We start from the raw sequence: 20,505 nt of genomic DNA, 5'->3' as shown, positions 1-20,505 counted from the left end.
CCACACCCTCCGCACAATTTGCCTTTCCCCCAATCTTGGTGTCATCAGCAAATTTCGACACCCTACACTCGGTTCCCTCCTCCAGATCATCTATATAAATGGTAAATAGCTGAGGCCCCAGCACCGACCCCTGGGGCACCCCACTAGTCACCAACCGCCAATCCGAATAGCACCCATTGACCCCCACTCTCTGTCTCCTATTTGACAACCAATCCTCTATCCACGCTAACACCCTACCCCCAACTCCATGTCCCCTGACCTTCTGCAATAACCTCGTGAGGTACCTTGTCAAACACCTTCTGAAAATCTAGAAAGACCACATCCACTGGCTCTTCTCTATCCACTGCCCTCGACACATCCTCATAGAACTCCAGTAAATTTGTCAGACACGACTTCCCTTTAATGAAACCGTGTTGCGTCTGCCCTATCAAGCAATTCCCTTCAAGATGCCTCGCAATTTCCTCCTTAATGACGGATTCTAACATTTTACCTACCACAGACGTTAAACTAACCGGCCTATAATTCCCCGCCTTTTGCCTGCCACCCTTCTTAAACAACGGCGTAACATTAGCCGTTTTCCAATCTTCCGGCACTTCCCCGGAATCCAGCGACGTCTGGAAAATAACCACCAAGGCATCCACTATCACCTCCGCCATTTCTTTCAGAACCCTCGGATGCATTCCATCCGGTCCTGGGGACTTGTCCACAATCAGCCCCTCCAGTCTGTCAAGCACCACCTCTCTAGTAACAGTAATGTCATTAAGACCCTCCAGTCCTACCACCTTTCCATCGCTAACACCCGGCAAATTATTCACGTCCTCCTCCGTGAAGACAGAAACAAAAAAGTTATTCAAGACCTTAGCCATATCCCCATCCCCTACCACTAGGTCCCCTTTCTCATCCTCTAAAGGACCAACGTTCACCCTAGCCAGCCTCTTCCTTTTTATATATTTATAAAAACTCTTGCTATCCTTTTTTATATTAAGTGCTAGCCCAGCTTCATAGCTTCTCCTACCCTCCTTTATCAACTTCTTCGTCAATCTTTGTTGACATTTAAACCTTTCCCAATCCTCTTCTCGCCCACTGCTCTTAGCTACTCTAAATTCCTCCGCTTTTAATTTAACACTTTCCTTCACCTCCTTCGTTATCCACGGCTTATTACCTCTCCTCCTACGGTCCTTTTTGACCATCGGAATAAATTTCTGCTGAGCACCAAGAAAGATCTCCTTAAAGATCCTCCACTCAATCTTGGTCTTATTGAATGGTGGTGCAGACTTGAGCTGAATAGCCTACGTCTGCTCCTATGTCCTGCGTATTTAAATAAAGGGTCTGCTGGTTTTTGACTAATATCTTTGCCACCTACTCAGAACAGCAGGATAAAGTCCAAGACGGTGGGATTCTGCAGTTTTCCAGTAGGTAATCAACCTGAGCCATTTTAATCATACTTTGCCTGGTGTTCGTTGGATGGGCAGAGTTAAAATGGCTCCCTTTGAATAAAGTAGGTGGCAGTGAATAACTTGACCTCACTTTGTATTTAGAGAGATCCACTGAGTTTTTCATCTATCTTTACATAGATCTTGGAGCTGGAGTACACAAACTGCAAAATCCAAAGTTTGACCACTTCCACCTACTTCACAACGGATGCGTGAGGGATTTTGGGGCGGCACAGTGGCTAGCACTGCTGCCTCACAGAACCAGCGACGTGGATCCAGTTCCAGCCTCGGGTCATTGGCTGTGTGGAGTTTGCACATTCTCCCCTTGTCTGTGTGGATTTCCTCCCACAGCCCAAAGATGTGCAGGTTAGGTTGACTGGCTATGCTAAACTGACCTTTGTATCAAGGGGATTAACAGGGTAAACATGTGGGATTATGGGAATAGGTCCTGAGTGGGATTGTGATTGGCGCAGACTTGATGGGCCAGATGGTCTCCTTCCTCACTTCAGGATTTTATGATTAAATTGAAAGTTGTTGAGCACAATGCAAGTGAGGTTTCCCCCAAATCTTACAACAATCCCTGATCTTGTCCCTGTGCATTGCTCAGGAAAATAAAAACTGGTCTGCTATTTACTGACTTTTCAGAATTCTGGGTTCCTGCTCCAAAACAACACAACGGGAATTTTTAAAAAAATTACGTTTGTTAATTTGCTATAATATTCAAAAACATAATGGAATGTCAGCCTGCATAACGAAGTGAGGAAACATTTCTACAATTATACAAATCCCTCAAGACCACATCTTGAGTACTACATACAATTCTGGTGATCACACTTTGGAAAAGATATACTGCCCCTCAAAGGAGTGCAGCAGAGATTTGCCAGAATGTTACCTTCGCTCCAAAGGGTAGGTTATGAGGAGAGATTACATTAACTAGGCTTATATTCCCTGATATACAAAGTTAAGAAAGCTATGGGACAACCTGATTACAGTTTTTAGGTCACTGAAAAGATACAGTGAAAAACCATTTTCGCATGACGTAATTGTAAAATCCGAGCCAGGTCATTTGGGAGCAAACTTAGGAAACACTTGTAGCTGTGCCCTTTGAGTAAACAAGTGTGAAACATTCTCCCACAAAATGATACAATGACGAAGGAAGTGCCGTGGACGTAGTGTACATGGACTTCAGCAAGGCGTTTGATAAGGTCCCCTATGCAAGACTTCTTGAGAAGGTGAGAGGGCATGGGATCCAAGGGCCTTTGGCCTTGTGGATTCAGAACTGGCTTGCCTGCAGAAGGCAGAGAGTGGTTGTGGATGGGGCTTTTTCTGAATGGAGGTCAGTCACCAGCGGAGTGCCTCAAGGATCTGTTCTGGGACCCTTGCTGTTTGTCATTTTCATAAATGACCTGGATGAGGAAGTGGAGGGATGGGTAAGTAAGTTCACTGATGACACGAAGGTCGGTGGTGTTGTGGATGGTCTGGAAGGATGTCAAAAGTTGCAGCAGGACATAGATAGGATGCAGGACTGGGCGGAGAAGTGGCAGATGGACTTCAACGCGGATAAATGTGTAGTCGTCCATTTTGGCAGAACCAACGGGATGAACGAGTACACTATCAAGGGCAGAAGTCTGCGTAGTGTTGAAGAGCAGAAGGATCTTGGGGTCCGGGTCCACAGGACTCTTAAATCGGCCTTGCAGGTGGAGGAGGTGGTCAAGAAGGCGTATGGTGTACTGGCCTTCATTAATCGAGAGATTGAGTTTAGGAGTCGGGAGGTAATGCTGCAACTTTATAAGACCCTTGTCAGGCCTCATTTAGAGTATTGTGCGCAGTTCTGGTCGCCTCACTATAGGAAAGTAGAAGCTATTGAGAGGGTACAGAGGAGATTTACAAGGATGTTGCCTGGACTGGGAGGCATGCCTTATGAAGTTAGGTTGAGGGAGCTGGGACTCTTTTCCCTGGAGAGACGAAGGTTGAGAGGCGACCTGATAGAAGTTTACAAAATGTTGAGAGGAATAGATAGGGTGGACTCTCAGAGGCTATTTCCCCGGGTTGAAATGGTTGCTACGAGAGGACACAGATTTAAGGTGCAGGGAGGGAAGTTCAGAAGTGATGTTAGGGGTAAGTTTTTCACTCAGAGGGTGATGAGTGAATGGAATCGGCTGCCGTCAGTGGTGGTGGAGGCGAACTCGCTGGGGTCTTTTAAAAGACTTCTGGATGAGTATATGGGGTTTAATGAGATTGAGGGTTATAGATAGGTCTGTAGGTTGGTAGGAGTTGATGTGATCGGCGCAACTCGTGGGCCGAAGGGCCTGTTTGTGCTGTAGTGTTCTATATGTTCTATGATACAAGCTAAATTAATAATTTTAAACTGAAGAGCAAAAGACTTTTTTCTAGATACGAGTATAAAAGGATACAACTAAAGGAGATGGATGGAGTTAAGCACAGCTGCAACCTCACTGAGCAATGGATGTGGCTTGAAGGGGCCTACTCCTGTTCCTACTTTCCCGTTATACCATTTATTCCATCAACAACAACGGACACCATTATGTACATGCTCATAACCATTTCCTTCAGACCAATGAAGAAATTACAAGTAGCGCAATTGCCACCACTTACAGGTAATAATTTCAAAAATAATAGCCACTATAATGCAGCTGATAGGTATGTATCAATAATCAAATCACCGTAATTCATTTGACAGATTTTAACTGTCTTTATAAACTTTACACTAATTCAGATACCATTTATTGTTTGATCTAATAACCATCATATTTTACCTTAACAAAATCTCTGCCTGTTTTTTCTTTCCATTCTGCACCAAATACAGAGGACAAGGTACCCAAATCTGTAAACAATCACATCAGGACAAATAAGCATAAAATTAAGCTAGTATAATCATAATGCTTAAAACTAGCCCCCTCATTGTTTACTTTTGCATTTACTGTTAACACGTTAAAACTAAGAGATAACTTATTTCAACACAGAAAAATATTACATGCGTACGCTTCAATTAACAATGTATCTTTTTCAAAAGTGGCCATAACATTTACATTACAGCGAAGGTGCTGTAACCACCAACAGTTCAAAAGAAATGGATGGTCAATGATTGCAAGTGAATGGACAAGTACCTTCTTTATTTTCAAACAAGTTCTTACAACAGTTAACAAAAAAAATCCAGATTCAAGGCTAAGTTAGATAGATGTTTGATCTTTTGACAAGGGAGTCAAGGCGATGGAGAGCAGACAGGAAAGTTGTGACCACAACCAACTCAGTCATAATCTCATGAAATAGTGGAACATGTTTTACATAAGAACATAAGAAATAGGAGCAGGAGTAAGCCATCTAGCCCTTCGAGCCTGCCCCGCCATTCAATAAGATCATGGCTGATCTGTCATGTCTCAGTTCCACATTCCCGCCCTCTCCCCATAACCCTTAATCCCCTCGCTTATCAAAAACCCATCAACCTGCATCTTAAAAATATTTAGCGAGGTAGCCTCCGCCACTTCAACAGGCAGAGAATTCCAGAGATTCACCACCCTTTGAGTGAAGAAGTTCCTCCTCAACTCCGTTCTAAACTGCCCCCCTGCTTTATCTTGAGGCTGTGCCCCCTAGTCCTACTGTCCTTTGAGCGGGAAGAGTCTCTCCACCTCTATCCTATCCATCCCATTCATCATCTTATATGTCTCAATGAGATCTCCCCTCATTCTTCTAAACTCTAATGAGTGCAAGCCTAGTTTATTCAGCCTCTCCTCATAGCTCAACCCCCTCAACTCCGGTATCAGCCTAGTAAACCTCCTCTGCACTCCCTCCAAGGCCAAAATATCCTTGCGTAAGTGCGGCGAACAAAACTGCACACAGCACTCCAGCTGCGGCCTCACCAATGCCCTATACAGCCACAGCAAGACCTCCCTACTTTTATATTCAATCCCCCTCGCTATGAAGGCCAGCATCCCATTCGCCTTCCTGACCACCTGCTGCACCTGCAGGCTGGGTTTTTGCAACTCATGCACAAGGACCCCGAGGTCCCTCTGCACCGTTGCCTGCTGCAGTTTTTCGCCACATAAGTAATAGTCCTTCCTACCATTATTCCTACCAAAGTGGACCACCTCGCACTTGCCAACATTAAATTCCATTTGCCAGTTCCTGGCCCATTCGCCCAGCCTATCTAGATCATTCTACAGACTCTCCACACCCTCCGCGCAATTTGCCGTTCCACCAATCTTGGTGTCATCAGCAAATTTCGACACCATACACTCGGTTCCCTCCTCCAGATCATCTATATAAATGGTAAATAGCTGAGGCCCCAGCACCGACCCCTGGGGCACTCCACTAGTCACCAACCGCCAATCCAAATAGCACCCATTGACCCCCACTCTCTGCCTCCTATTAGGCAGCCAATCCTCTATCCATGCTAACACCCTACCCCCAACTCCATGCCCCCTTACCTTCTGCAATAACCTCTTGTGAGGTACCTTGTCAAACGCCTTCTGAAAATCAAGACCGACCACATCCACCGGCTCTCCTCTATCCACCACCCTAGACACATCCTCATAGAACTCCAATAAATTTGTCAGACACGACTTCCTCTTAACGAAACCGTGCTCTATCAAGCAATTCCCCTCAAGATGCCTCGCTATTTCCTCCTTGATGACGGATTCTAACATTTTACCTACAACAGACATTAAACTAACCAGCCTACAATTCCTTGCCTTTTGCCTGCCACCCTTCTTAAACAACGGCGTAACATTAGGTCCGTGTTTTAAATGGACCTAAATCATGCATATTTTTGAAGCATACCTAAACTATTTAAACCAATCCATGTGTGCAATGCCAACTACCATAGACAGATTATTATTTGTACATGAAAGAATCTAGAAGTCTTTTTAAAAATAAGCAACAGGGCCAAATTCAAACCCCAAAACAGAAGTACTGAATGTTAGTTAAAATAAAGAAAAATACTGCATTTCTAATTAAAATCTGGAGTAAATTCTGATTCTCATTTTCTTGCATTGGTTAAAGTACTGCATTTCTGATTAAATCTGGAGTAAATTAGAAGATGGGAAAGAACAATTGCAAAAATTAAGTGAAACAGGAAGTGAGAAGTGAAATGACAACAGAAAGGAAAATCCAACAACAGCACAGTTTGATGGTGAGTGACAAGGAACAGTACTTATTGTGGACCTCAAAGAAAAGCTGTTAAAAAGATTTAGCAGGCTTCAGAGTGCCCATTTCCTTCATTAGCCATAATCTCCCAATATTCTCGCAATTCAGGAATCTTCCTTTTAGATTGGAAAATTTCAACGGCAGCTCCATTATTTAAGAATGATGGGACAGAAAACTAGAAAGAATAATTCTAGTCTACCATCTGTTGTGGGTAAGTTATTGAAATTTATAAACAAAGACAAAGTGTCTGAACACTCAATATGCATCAATAACGGGTAGGTCAAGTCTAAAAGTAACCGACTGAATAGGTTTATTACTGTAACATCAGTGTTCATTTCAGTATCAACTGCAAAACAGAAATCACAAATAAAAAAAACGAAAATCAGCAGACATAATTTTTATTTTAAACCTCTTTTTTGCTGTCAGTTTGCTTTACACAGAAAAGAAGATCAGTACATCAAATAAGGATGAAAGCACTTCCAAAACGTTTCCATAATTCGATTACGAAGGGTGTGTTTGCTTCCAAAGCTTGGGTCACTGTCTGTGCGGAGTCTGCACGTTCTCCCCATGTTTGCATGGGTTTCCTCCAGGTGCTCCAGTTTTCTCCCACAGTCCGCAATGTGTGCTGGTTAGATGCAGTGGCCATGCTAAATTCTCCCTCAGTGGACCCAAACAGGCGCTGGAGTGTGACGACTAGAGGATTTTCACAGTAATTGCATTGCAGTGTTAAGGTAAGCCTATTTGTGACATGAATAAATAAACTTTAAACCAAAAGATTGAACGAAATTGGGTCTATATCTTTTGGAGTTCCAAAGAATGAGAAGTGATCTTACTGAAACACACAAGATCCTGAAGGGATGAGAGTGGATACCATAAGGGTATTTTTTCTTGTGGGAGTCAGTGTTTAAGAATAAGAGGTCTCCAATTTAAAATGGAAATGAGGAGACTTTTTATTCTCTCAGAGGATCCTTAGCATGTAGAATTCTCTTCCCTAGAAATCAATGAAGTTTAGGTCATTGAATTTATTCAAGGCTGAACTAGATAAGATTTTTGATAGACAAGAGTGTTGGTGAATAGGCAGAAAAGAGGAGTTGAGATAATTAGATAATCTTACTGAATGGTGGAGCAGGCTGCCAGGAAACAGAGATAGATTCGAGTGATCTATATTTGTATTGTTAAATACTAAATATACGGTGAGATTTAAATGGGTTGAATTTAGTGTTTTGTATAGGAAAGGGTACAACTCTAGATTGCGTTTGCATGTATGGATGTTTTTGATTTTAGTTAGAACTATGTTTGGAGTGCTGAGAGCCGGTTTACCATGTGTAAAGTAAATAAGAAACTGGAGAAAGGATGAGCTGCTGCTTAGCAACTAGGGGCCACTTTTAGGGAATTTTTTTGAGTTTAGTTTTTAACTGAAAGCCAGTGTAGAAAGCGGCTTTTCACAGCTTTTCTAAAAGAAAAGCCATACAGTGGAGTAAGGGGCAAGAAGCCAGAAATCTAAAGAATGCCTAGCTAAGAAAACTGACTAAAAGTTTCTAGGAAGTCTGAAGTTAAAGGAGCAGAGGAATTTTGAACAGGATGCTGTTCATTGAAGCCCCAGAGCTGAGAAGGGATTCGCTATTGAGAAGCCAAAAAGATATCTGAAGTGATTCTGAGGTTTGTCATATTTTACAACAGCCTGTGAAGGACTGGTCAAAGTAATTTTGGAGCAATTTGTGGTTGGATCTTAGAGTTTGCGTAAAAACATTCAAGACAAACAAATACTGAAAAGAGTGTTAAAAATCGAGAGATGGGTCCTTATTAAAATGGCAGAGAGGAAGCTTCAGTTGAAATTAGTTAGAAAACCTGGAGGTGGATCCTTGATGAAAACAGCACATGGAAAGCATTGGTGGAAATGTATTTTAAAGTGTGTCTTTCTGAGAATGGAATTTGGAAACATCATGTGACCATCATCTGGGGGCACGAGGTGAAATTCACAGAAGATCAACTAAGTAGCATCTGCCACTTTATTTCAGAGAGGAGCATTGTCTGACCAGCCTATTGGATGACAGAATCTGCTGTTTATTCATAAGGTTGTAGCGTAAGACATATTTTGTAAGCCATGTTGTCCTTAAAATTTGTGTGCATGTATGAATATAGGGGGAAAGTGAAGGAGTGTTGCAGAACAGTCACATTTTTCGTGTTTAATAAATGCTTTTGTTGTTGTTAAAAGCTAATTGGCATTCTGTAACTCTATTTCCTCCATATTTTCTAAAATAAGTAGAAGCTGCAATCTTATGAGCCAGTGTTCCATTCTGAGATCATCCCGTTCAATTATAACATCAACTGAGATTGTAACAACACTCAAAAGGTCAAATGTCCTACTCCCACTCCCGGGTTCGATGCTCTATGTCCAAGCTTGCCAATACCAATACAGTTATATTTAATAGCCCCTATTAGTATAGTCTTTACATCTCACAACCAAATTTGTTAATGACACTGAAATAAAGAGAGAGGCAGAAGGATGCAGCTAAAAAGATGCACATATACTTTTGATCATTTCTGTAACTGGACAGTCTTTCTGCCAATAAAATTTTAAACTGATAAATGCAGAAGTATTGAATGATGGTTGAAAAATAAATGTCAGGCATTTGACTCAGTATATATTTTTCAGTACTATTCAGCTACTCACTACCCTAACCAAATGAGCCAATGGGTGATAAATGCATCAGCATAAAATTCCTCCTGTTTGAAAAGAAAACATGTGCGCTTAAACTGTGTGCCTGGTTATGTAGGTTGCCTTTGATTCCACGCCAATAAATGTTATCAAAACTTGCTTCTCATGGAATTTTCATAAATAATGTCTTCGCTATAAGAAAATTACCAATCATTTAACTCTAATTACCTCAACCCAGGCATGTCTATAAACTAATATTTAACTTATTTATACTCAAGTCCCTGGGGTATTGATTATTGAGGTCACTTAATGTTTTAATTTGATGGCAATGACTCCAACCAAATCTTGATCTCAAGAACGCCCTTGATATATAGATTCTTCTTTCCGTTACTCCCAGCTCTCTCCATTGCTTTTGAAGGTTTCAGCACTCTGATCTATATACAATGAAGCACTGCACTTCTGTAATGTTGAATGGCATTGGAAAATCCACAGCAGATGTGTTGAATAATAATACTTATTCATACTCAGAACTTGGGCAACGCCACCATTGTCAGCATTTATTGCCCATCTCTAATTGCCCCAAGGTGATGGGCTCCTAGTCTAAATTGTCACAAACTTTTGCAATAAAAAAGTACAAACCATCATTAAAAAACTACAAATGAAATTCCTGATTTCATAACAAGATGTTGTCAATAACGTGAGCAAAAAAAAGATAAACTAGTTCTTTAAATACTAACAAGCTTTGTGCAGGAATACCATATAAATAATACGGCACACTTCACATCAAACCTTAATAGGTGGAACATTCCAGTAGACTTGACAAACATGGATAGTAGCCTATTTAGCTGAGATGAACAAATTATGAACTTGCATATCTTGGGTTCTTGATTGTTAAATTTTGCATTCACAATGAAAACGTTATCACAACAAATACTGTCAGCACACATTAGCATTCTGTGGTATAACTTACTGTCATCAAAAACTCCAGCGTGTGCAAGCAAAATGGTGGTGATTCTGGGGTCTTTTTCAAGTTGCATGATGTGCTTATTCCCATTTGAGAGAAGAGTGCAAACGTTAATTGCAAAATCCACTTCATTAGGGAGTCCAGACAGAAGAGAAAGCACCAATTTATTGTAGTCACTAAGTGTTACAAACTCTGTATTAAGTCCATAGCTTTGTCGAATATAATCTAAAAGAAAAAACAAATCATTAAGCATAAGTAAATATTATGCTGATTTGTCAGTGCTCTATTAACGTAAAGTACTCTGCTGCAATGATGATGCATCAGCCAATCATTTTCACCAATTTTTAAATACCAATATATTTCTGTCACAGCATGTTATGTTTAATGAAAATACATTTTCATATTCTGTCTCAAATGCAAAGCATGGAGCATCATGTGGAATTATAGTATGGGTTGTCAATTCGAATACAAAAAGAACACAACTGTGCACTAAACAAGCAAACCAATTCTATGATCGGATCAGTCACATATTTGCCCATTGAAAATAAAAATTTGCAACTTTATCAACAACACAGCACTTCACAGGGCAACTTAAATTGCAACAGGTTTCATTTGGGCCTGTACTATCCACATCCTGCTCCATATCCAATATAGAAAACGTAAGATCTAGTGGATGATTAATTTGATTTGATTTATTGGCACATGAATTAATATACAGTGAAAATTATTGTTTCTTGCATGCTATATAAAGCATACCGTGCATGGAGAAGGAGAGAGTGATGAATGTAGTGTTGTGGTAATATAAGAGTTAGAATAAAGTAGATTTAGAATAAAGTTTTAGAAGCACAGATTGAGAGTAAAAGATAGAATTAGAGGGTATGCTGGGCACAGCTTGCAAGAAGTCTACATGCTCCAGTGCTATCTTGGAGTTAAAGATGACTAACTCCATGTCAGAACCCATTTGTAACACTGAGGAAGAAGAGGTCAAACCAGCAAATTTGTAATACAACACCCAGAGGTCATGTATTCAAATTCTACCAAGACAACGTTCAGGGCAGAAGTCAGTGAATCTGCTTACCTGTGATTAGCAGGGAGGAAAAAACAAAATTACCACATCAGAGTAATGGAAATTGTATGATACCAACAGCATATATCAATTTCATTGCTATCTGAATAACTGAGATAGGTATGAGTTTAGCCACACCATTCAGCAATGCCCATTCAAGAGACTTGTCCATACGATGTGGCTGACTCTTAATTCTGCATGAAATAGCCCAACAAACCAGTCATCAGGACAACTAGGGATGTGCAATAAACATGGTTTGGCCAGTGTTAGCCACATCACAAAAATAAATAAAATCTTTGACAGGATGTGAATAAAAGTAGCACTAGTGTTATTAAAACATGAACAAAGCTGGTAATGGTAGATAGGAATCTAGGAAAATACCAACAGTTCCATCCTTTTTGAATTAACTATTCTAAGAGCTCTTTTATGACAAAACAAAGTCATGTCACCACACTATTTTGGAAGAAACCTTTTCTGGAGGAACATTGTCACCATAGACCAAATTAATTTATTCTCACAAACTAAAGCAGAGTTAATTAGATCTAAATCTAATGTTGCTGTGCCAATTTTCTAGTGTAAAACAAAGGCAACAATATCAATTTCTCAAGGCAGAGATTTATGCCTTTTTTCTGATCAACAGGTTGAGGACTTTATTCACAACTGTATACATCTTCAAACCAGATAAATTAATCTGCCCCAGAGCTAGCGATGTGCACTAGCCCACTATGGCCATCTCTCCAAATTGCCTCCTCCCGTTCTCTACTTGCCTCCAGGGCTTAGTGCAAATGAACTTACAAATGGGTAGGTCATTCAGCTCCCCAAGCCTGTGGAAAGAAGTCCATATCAATTCATAGAGTCCCTACAGTTCAGAAGGACGCTATTTAGCCCATCGAGTCTGTAGGAACCACAATCTCATCCAGGCCCTCTTCCCGTAACCCTCATTTACCCTGCTAATCCCCCTGACACTAGGGTCAATGTAGCATGGCCATCTTTGTCTGCTTGGGTTTCCTCCAGTTGCTCCAGTTTCCTCCCACAGTCCACAGGGAGAAAATGCAAATTCCACACAGACAGCAGAGGCTGGAATTGAACCTGGGTCCCTGGCACTGTGAGGCAGCACTGCTAACCACTGTGCCATCGTTCTTCAGAACTTCTTCCTCTTGCAATGAGCAACAACATTCCATTTGCCTTCCTAATCAGTTGTTGGACCCACATTTCAAATTTTTGAGATTCATGTATAGAGACACCCAGTAGCTCAATAATTCTGCAACACTATTTAAATAACATTTTTTTTGTTCTTCCTGCTAAAGTGGACAAGTTCATATTTTGCCACATAATACTCCATCTGCCAATTTTTCTCCACTCACTTAACCTCTCTGTATCTTATTGCAGAATCCTTTTCTCCTCTTCACATCTTACTCATCCTCCTATCTTTCTGTCATCAACAAATTTAGCAATCACACATTTGGTTCTGTCATCCAAGTCATTAACATGGATTGTAAATGGCTGAGGCCCCAGCAATGACCCTTATGACACTCCACTCGTTACATCTTAACCTCAATGCCTACTGTTTCCTATTAGCTAACAAATCTTCTATCCATACTAATTTGTTACCGCCTACATCAGGATTTCTTATTTTGTGTAGTAACCTCTGACTTGACACCTTGTCAAATGTCTTTTGGAAATCTAAGTATACTGCATCCACGGGTTCCCTTTTATCCAGGAGTCTTGTTACTTCCTCAAAGAACACTAGTAAATTAATCACAGTTTTCCTTTTACAAAACCATTGTGACTCAGCCTGATTACCTAATATTTTAAAAGTACCTTGCTATAAAACTTCCTTGGCAGATGTTATGTTAATTGGACTGTATTTTCCTATTTTCTGTCTCCCTCCTTTCTTGAATAGAGAAGTTACATTTGATATTTTCAAATCTGATGAGGCCTTATCTAGGACATTTTGGAAAATTACCACGAATGCATCTACTATCGCAGCAGCCATTTTTTTTTTAAAGACCCTAGGATGAAGTGGATCTGGAGACCTTGTCAGATTTCAATTGTAATAATGTCCTCAGTACCCTTTCATTGGTGAGTAGAATTTTGAGTTGCAATTGCTTGATTCACAGTTATTTCTGGGATCTTATTTGTACAGTTTTCTTTAATTAGTGTGAAGAAAAACAGACAATACGCCAACAGGTGCATTGTGCGAATAACCTTAATGGTCATGTGCGGATTGCCTAATTTATTCTGAGGACAGAGGACAAATTTAAGGCAGAATTCTCCCCAACAGCATGCAGCAGATTTGTGGATAGTAGGCGTGATGAATCTAGCAAGAGTCAAAAAAAAAATCAAACTTGTCGTTGCAAAATCCTGCTACAATTCTCTAAACGGCAGGTCTCTCTTCCCACTGGCAGATGTTGCAAATGCTTTATATCCATCTTAGGAGTGCTCATTAAAACAACTGCCCGGGTACATCCATCAGACCTTTCAATGTTATATCATATCTGATTGCTAATAAGTGGTACACACAAGGCAGTCTTCAGGTTGGAGTGAGTACAACAACTTTCTGTCATAGTGCTGCGCTCTTTCTGACGTGCTGTTCACCACTGTGCTGGGGCAGACCAGCTCCTAACTCCATCTCCATGCCGAGCTGTGTTCATGAGCAGCAGCTTGGTGCTGGACCCATGGACCTCCTGCGTCAGAGTCAGATCAGCACCATGCCTGCGGTTGTAGAAGACAGGGGATTCCATAGGACCCTCTTTTAGTGAATAATGTGATATCCCTGGTGCCATACAGCAGTGTTTATCTGGGTAGGAAGGAGCTGTGGGACTTGTGCTGACATTGTAACAAAGGTCCGAATTTTGACCAGGATGGGTGGAGTGCGAAGGGATGAGGCCTAATAAAATCAAGAGGGGACAATGTTGAAAGGCAACTGTGCAAGGAGGGAGGGAGGAAGGATGGATAAGGGCTCATGATGGCACGCAGAAGAGTAAGGATGTGGATGAAGATGAAGAATGGAAAGTAGAGGGAAAACTAAGGGAAGGGAAACTGGACCCCAACAAGACTACATAAAGCCCCAAACAAGGGGCTCAAAGGGATACCCACATTGTTTACTGAAGGGGATGGAGGAAGACTCCCAATAAAATTGAGGTCCAAATGAGCCATGGGCACTTCACATGATGGGTTTGGGGACAGTCTAGCTGAATCGTGGAGCAGATTTCTTCTCTCCTTTAACCATATCTGGAATTGCAATATCATAATTCCATGTAGTAATCCAAGCTCTCAGTTCATCTGTCTTACCTGTTATACTTCTTGCATTGAAGCAAATGCACTCCTGCATGGTCTGGTGAAGACAGGTGGGCTGAAGAGAGTGCTAAGAGTGTACTGGATTGGTATTTAAGAAGGGCACTGTGACCTTTGAACCAGTCAGCTGAGGGCAGACAAATCAACTACTGGCCCGCCAGGAGAGTCGCAGGGGAACTAACTTATGCATAATTAATGAGTTTCTGAGCACAGGCTCTGGCACGGTATCCTGCTAATCTTGTCGGCAAGACAGGTGCAGCTTGAGTCTTTTGCCATCAAACTTAGTCTTTTGGACAAGTCCATTCCAACCAGCCATCACTGTGCACCACATAGTACTACAAACCAGTTCTGATCAAGTAATTCATAATAGATTTTTTTTCCCAAACCTTAGGGAAGCAGACTACAACAAAACATCCGCGACATGTTCTATAAATAATTCTAAAGTAGAATGCAAAATCAGAAATCAACTCCAGAAGCAGGGATAAGATGTTGAAGGTGCCAAAATGTTAGAGGATTGGGCTTCCAATCTTTTTCTTGTGACTCCAAAAAACAGGCTACAACACACAGATACAGAGCTTTTACAAATTTATGCAGTTTATTCAAAAGAAAGCCTCCCATGTTCATGAATAAACAGTGGAATGAAAAATGGTCAAGAAATATTTTCAACTAAAAGAACTGAAGAGGCAATGAAATAGAAAATTACTTCATCACTTATTTAAATTTACATTTGAACAGCTTTCATATTACTTGGTTAGAATAAAGGAAAATCCTCCAATGATAACATCCCAGTTCAATATTTAAAGGAAGTGAGAAATTCAAAATTGAATTATAGCTGAATTTGTATCAATGCTTATCATCCACCACTATGTTATTTCAACAATTAAATGTTTGCACAACTTCATAATCTTATTGATTTGGCCAATTATTAAGAGCATTCCAGGTGATCTTACATCTGTAGAATTTAGTTACATGATATATAGATTATTGAGCTGATTTTGAAAAAAAAGCAATATGCCCATACACATCTATGATTTCCCTTGCAACTTCTCACCACAAGTGAAGAGAAACTCCCATCATCAGAGTCAGTAGCAGCTGAGAAAGGTTTGTATTCACGGCTGACTGCTCAATATTTTACACAGAATACGCAGTGTAGAAACTTTAGCTCTGTTCTCTTTCCATGGATGTGGTCAGGCTTGCTGAGATTTTCCAGCATCATCTTTTTTGTTTTAGACACCAGCATCCACAGTAATTTGTGGTTATTATCATTGGCCTTTGCACATCACACAAGTGAATATATTCTTTTGTCCAACCCTTCTTTGGGATGGGCGGGGGGTAACATTTCAAATTTTTCCTCACTCAAATAGTAAATAAGCAAAGTATGGAAAGATAAAGTTTGGCACGGTGTTAAACATTAATTTCAAAATATAAAATATGTTTAGACAGTTACATGGGAAAGATGAACATAGAAGGATATGGGTCAATTGCAGGCAAATGGGATTAGCTTAGGGGTTAAAAAAAAGGGCAGCATGGTCAAATTGGGCCAAAGGGCTTGTTTTCATGTGTAAACCTCTATAACAGCTTTGAAAAGAAACTTCAGTTGCTGAGCAAAAAATAGATACGAGTATTAGAATGCAGCAGAGTGAGTGTGTGTTTCTGGCAATATTCCCAGTCTCAGGATGTTCACTCAGTCATCCTCACCCTCTGTGTGAGTAGATGATAGTGTGTGTTTAAAGTTTTATTTAATAGTCACATGTGCGTTTACATTAACACTGCAATGAAGTTACGGTGAAAATCCCCTAGTCGCCACACTCCAGTGCCTGTTCAAATGCACTGAGGGAGAATTTAGCATGGCCAATGCATCTAATCAGCATGTTTTTCGTACAGTGGGAGGAAACTGGAACACCCAGGGGAACCCACACAGACACAGGAGGACAAACAGTCATCCAAGCCGGGAATCGACCCGGAGTTCCTGGCGCCGTAAGGCAGCAGTGCTAACCATTGTCCCACCATGCACATGTGGGTGAGGGTGAATGAGAACAAGTTGGTAAAGAGCCAGACTTGAGGGTACATGCACACTCACTCTCCTGGCACTCTTCTATCCCTCACTCTCCTCTACCTTAATCTCTCCCTCCCTCCCCCATCTCACTCTCACCTACACTATTCCCCTCCTGTTCTCTCATCGCCACACCCCCACATCTCTCTCTCTCACCGCCGCACTCCTTTTCACTCTCACCTCTCCCCCGCAACCTCTTACCAGCTCTCAGAATTAATTTCAAATGCATTCAGCTTTCTTTAAACGACGTCACGTCACTTTCAAAGCACAGATTATAGAACAAAAACGAAAAAAGAGATCATTGGCACTTGATTTGATTTTCCACCATAACACTTATCAGAATCCTTTAGGGATACCGCAGTTCATTTCAGTTTCAAAGAACAAAGAAAATTACAGCAGAGGAACAGGCCCTTCACCCCTCCAAGCCTGCCTGTCTGAACTAAAATCCTCTACCTTCCGGGGACCATATCGGTCTATTCCCGTCCTAGTCATGTATTTGCCAAGAACTCCCCTTAAAAGTCACTATCGTACCTGATTCTACTACCTCCCCCAGCAGTGTTCCAGGCACCCACCACCCTCTGTATAAAAAATTTGCCTCGTCCATCTCCTTTAAACCTTAAATCTACGCCCCTTTGTAATTGACTCTTCCACCCTGGGAGAAAGCTTCTGACTATTCACTCTGTCCATGCCCCTCATAATCTTCTAGACTTCTATCAGGTCGCCCCTCATCCTCTGTCGCTCCAGTGAAAACAACCAATTTTCTCCAACCTCTCCGGATAGCTGATGCCCTCCACACCAGGCAACATCCTGGTAAATCTTTTTTGTACCCTCTCCAAAGTCTCCATATCCTTCTGGTAACCAGAATTGAACACTATGTTCCAAGACCTAACTAAGGTGCTATAAAGCTGCAACATTACTTGCCAATTTTTAAAAACTCAATGCCCCAAATCAATGAATGCTTCCTTGACTAAATTCTCCAACTGCGTTGCCACTTTCAATGACCTGTGTACCTGTACACCTAGATCTCTCTTCCTATCAATACTCTTAAGGGTTCTGCCATTTACTGTACATTTCCTATTTGTATTAGACTTTCCAAAATGCATTACCTCACACTTGTTCGAATTAACCTCCATCTGCCATCTCTCCATTCAAGTCTCCAACTGATCTATATCCTGCTGTATCCTCTGATGGTCCTGATCACTATATGCAAATCCATCAACCTTTGTGTCGTCCACAAACTTACTAATCAAACCACTTATGTTTTCCTCCAAACCATTTATATATATTTCAAACAGCAAAGGTCCCAGCACTGATCTCTGAGGAACACCACTTGTCACAGCCCTCCATTCAGAAGTCCTTAAAACTTCCTCCAATTTTGGTCATGTGGATTTGACCTGGCAAAAGCCCTATTAATGCACTAAATCTCTTACTTGGAAGGTCTGTTCAATGTGCAAAATGTAATCTGCCTAGATTGTAATGCTTTTATGATCTGTAATTGGTATATTTGAAATGATTCAAAGACTTGATATTGTCCAGGTATCGCCCAAATCTTCAATAGAATCAAAAATAACAAGTGAAAAGGGCACTCAGTGGAGCTCGTATCTCCACAACACTGTCATAATTACACACCACTTCCTCAAGGCTTTTCCCTTCATCGCTGATATTCTGAAACAACAAAGCTGAAGAATGAAATTTTTTTAATTAACAGCTTCCATCACATTGAAGCACCTTCAGGACAATCCACATCTAACTACCTGCTCTGCAAATTCTGTTCACATTTTGACAATTATGACAAATTCCACTATAACAGGTCAATTCACAACGTTCTTAGAAAAAAATCGACATTCTAAATAAAACAACCCACAACATTCTTTAAAAAGGTCAATTCACCCTATCTCCCAATGTTAAAATTCCAGATATGCATCTTTGCCAAACACTAATCACTTTTTCATTGGGCTATTCCTATCTGTGTACCAAGTTTCGTTGAAACCCACCCTACCTTTTTATATATTTTGCTCACTGACAGACTAACAAGAGTGAAAATGTTACCTCTACCCACCTTCAGTGGTGGAGATAAAATTCCCAACTACAAGTTCTACTAAAATCTTGCACAAGATGTATACTGAATCACATGTTCCAAGACCAGAGATCAGTTGCAAATTGATTTTACAAAAAAAAAGTTCAGATTGCCAAGATCCGAGTTGGTCTGATTAATAATAATCAGCTCTTATGTAAAAAAGACTACAACTTGCATCTATATAGTGTCTTTAAGGTGTAATGCAGGGATTTGAAAGCAAGAATGAGTATTTTAAAATAAAGATATTGCTCGATTTGGAGTTGATATAGGTAAGCGAGCAGTGGAGGGGGGGGGGGTGCAGTGGCGCGTGGAAAAGACAGAGGAACAGGAATTGGTGCAAGCTACTACACACGCAATGTTTTAGGTTACCTCAAGTTTATGAAGCGTAGAATGAGGGAGGCTGACCAATAAGCTATTGAGACTATCAAGTCCAGAAGTAACAAAAGCATGGATGAGGGTTTTACCAGCAGATAGAGCTGAAGTCAGGCAATGTTACAGAGTTGGAAGTAGTGATTGTGCAGAAAAGTGGTCCAAAACTAGATCGAATGCCACACCAAGGTTCCAAACAGTCAGGCCAAGTACAACTCCAAAGTCCCGATAGTTATCAAAGAGAGAGATGGAAGTGCTAACTATGGTTTGAGTCTTACAAATTTTTAGTACTGGATGTCGGACAAGTATTCTGATAATTCAGCAATGGTAGGGAACCTTGAGAAATGTTGGTAGAACTGGGTGTCATCAGCACTGACTAACACTATTTTCGGGTGATGTCACCTAGGGACATCGTGCAGATGAGAAATCAAAGAGAACCAAAGAGATGAAAATAAATCAAAGTTTTAAGCAATAGCTTGCACTATAACTAGCACTGCAACAATTTCAGCCCTGGAAGAACTCATTTGTTTTCATTCAAGCATCCTCCAAATTGTACAACTGTTAAATAAATGGAATTGGCTTGGAGGATCCTAAATTAAATGATCTTGTACACATTCAGTTATAATTCTAATGGAGAATGTACCACTAGCATTGTGAAACAGTATGGGGTATTGCTTAAAGCTCTGCTTTATATTTATCAGTTCAATACAGTGGTGTACTGTTTACTAGCATGCCCGTTTAGTCCACCTTAGACCAAATTAATTTTCAGGATATGCCAGCTCTGCATTCCATGTCAAATAACTTCACTTTGATTACCTGACTGGGCTGAAAACACAGCAAATGTATGGCATAGGTAGGGCAGGCAAGTTGGAGAGAAATTACAGAAACAGTGATATTTATGTAGCTAATCTACTAAGTGTACTCGTAAATATTTTAAAACATACATTTTAATATTAGATTTCCAAAGACCCATCCCATGAAGATGAATCTTACAATTTATGGCAAAGTGTCCAAATCCAGAGATGAGTATGACACAAGAAACAACTGAGGGAATCTCCTCTGATGCAAATAAGTTTAAAAATAACTAATTGAACTGATGAATGGTACTACTTTTCACTGAATCACTGATGTGTTTTTATGCAGAGGATATACAAACATTTACAAAATAAGTAAAAGAGCACTTTTAAAGTAAAAGAAGCTCCTTTAAGTAAAAGAGCAGCTATGTTGATGAATGCATGAGTTGCTGTCACTGAATTTTGGTTGAGATCAAAGTGCAACTGGGAAGAGATAAAACAGTTCTTGATTCAGAATACTAATTTCTCACAGATAAGCACAATTGCCAACTCAACTGGAGTGGAAGTAAACCAATATACCTATAAGGGGATCTTATTGAAACATATAAGATGATTAGAGGTTTAGATAGG

The 20,505-nt window shown here is 40.6% G+C and overlaps 1 protein-coding gene across 4 annotated transcripts in view; it reads right to left on the bottom strand.

The window, feature by feature from the left end:
- Positions 1–20,505, bottom strand: part of arid2 (AT-rich interactive domain 2) — a 100,704-nt gene that overhangs the window by 44,373 nt on the left and 35,826 nt on the right. For all 4 annotated transcript variants that reach the window (XM_080191245.1, XM_080191248.1, XM_080191246.1 and 1 more), the window contains exons 5-6: positions 10,226–10,444; positions 4,211–4,278 (exon numbers count right to left, since the gene is read on the bottom strand). In XM_080191245.1, coding sequence (XP_080047371.1) covers positions 4,211–4,278; positions 10,226–10,444 — 287 coding nt within the window. The remainder of the gene's footprint in view (positions 1–4,210; positions 4,279–10,225; positions 10,445–20,505) is intronic.

This window comes from Carcharhinus amblyrhynchos, chromosome 6 (genome assembly GCF_965287045.1).
Source record: "Carcharhinus amblyrhynchos chromosome 6, sCarAmb.v2.hapA, whole genome shotgun sequence".
Classification (NCBI taxonomy): Eukaryota; Metazoa; Chordata; class Chondrichthyes; order Carcharhiniformes; family Carcharhinidae; genus Carcharhinus; species Carcharhinus amblyrhynchos.
The sequence above is the reverse complement of the archived record's forward strand: the minus strand, read 5'-3'. Positions and strand labels throughout refer to the sequence as shown.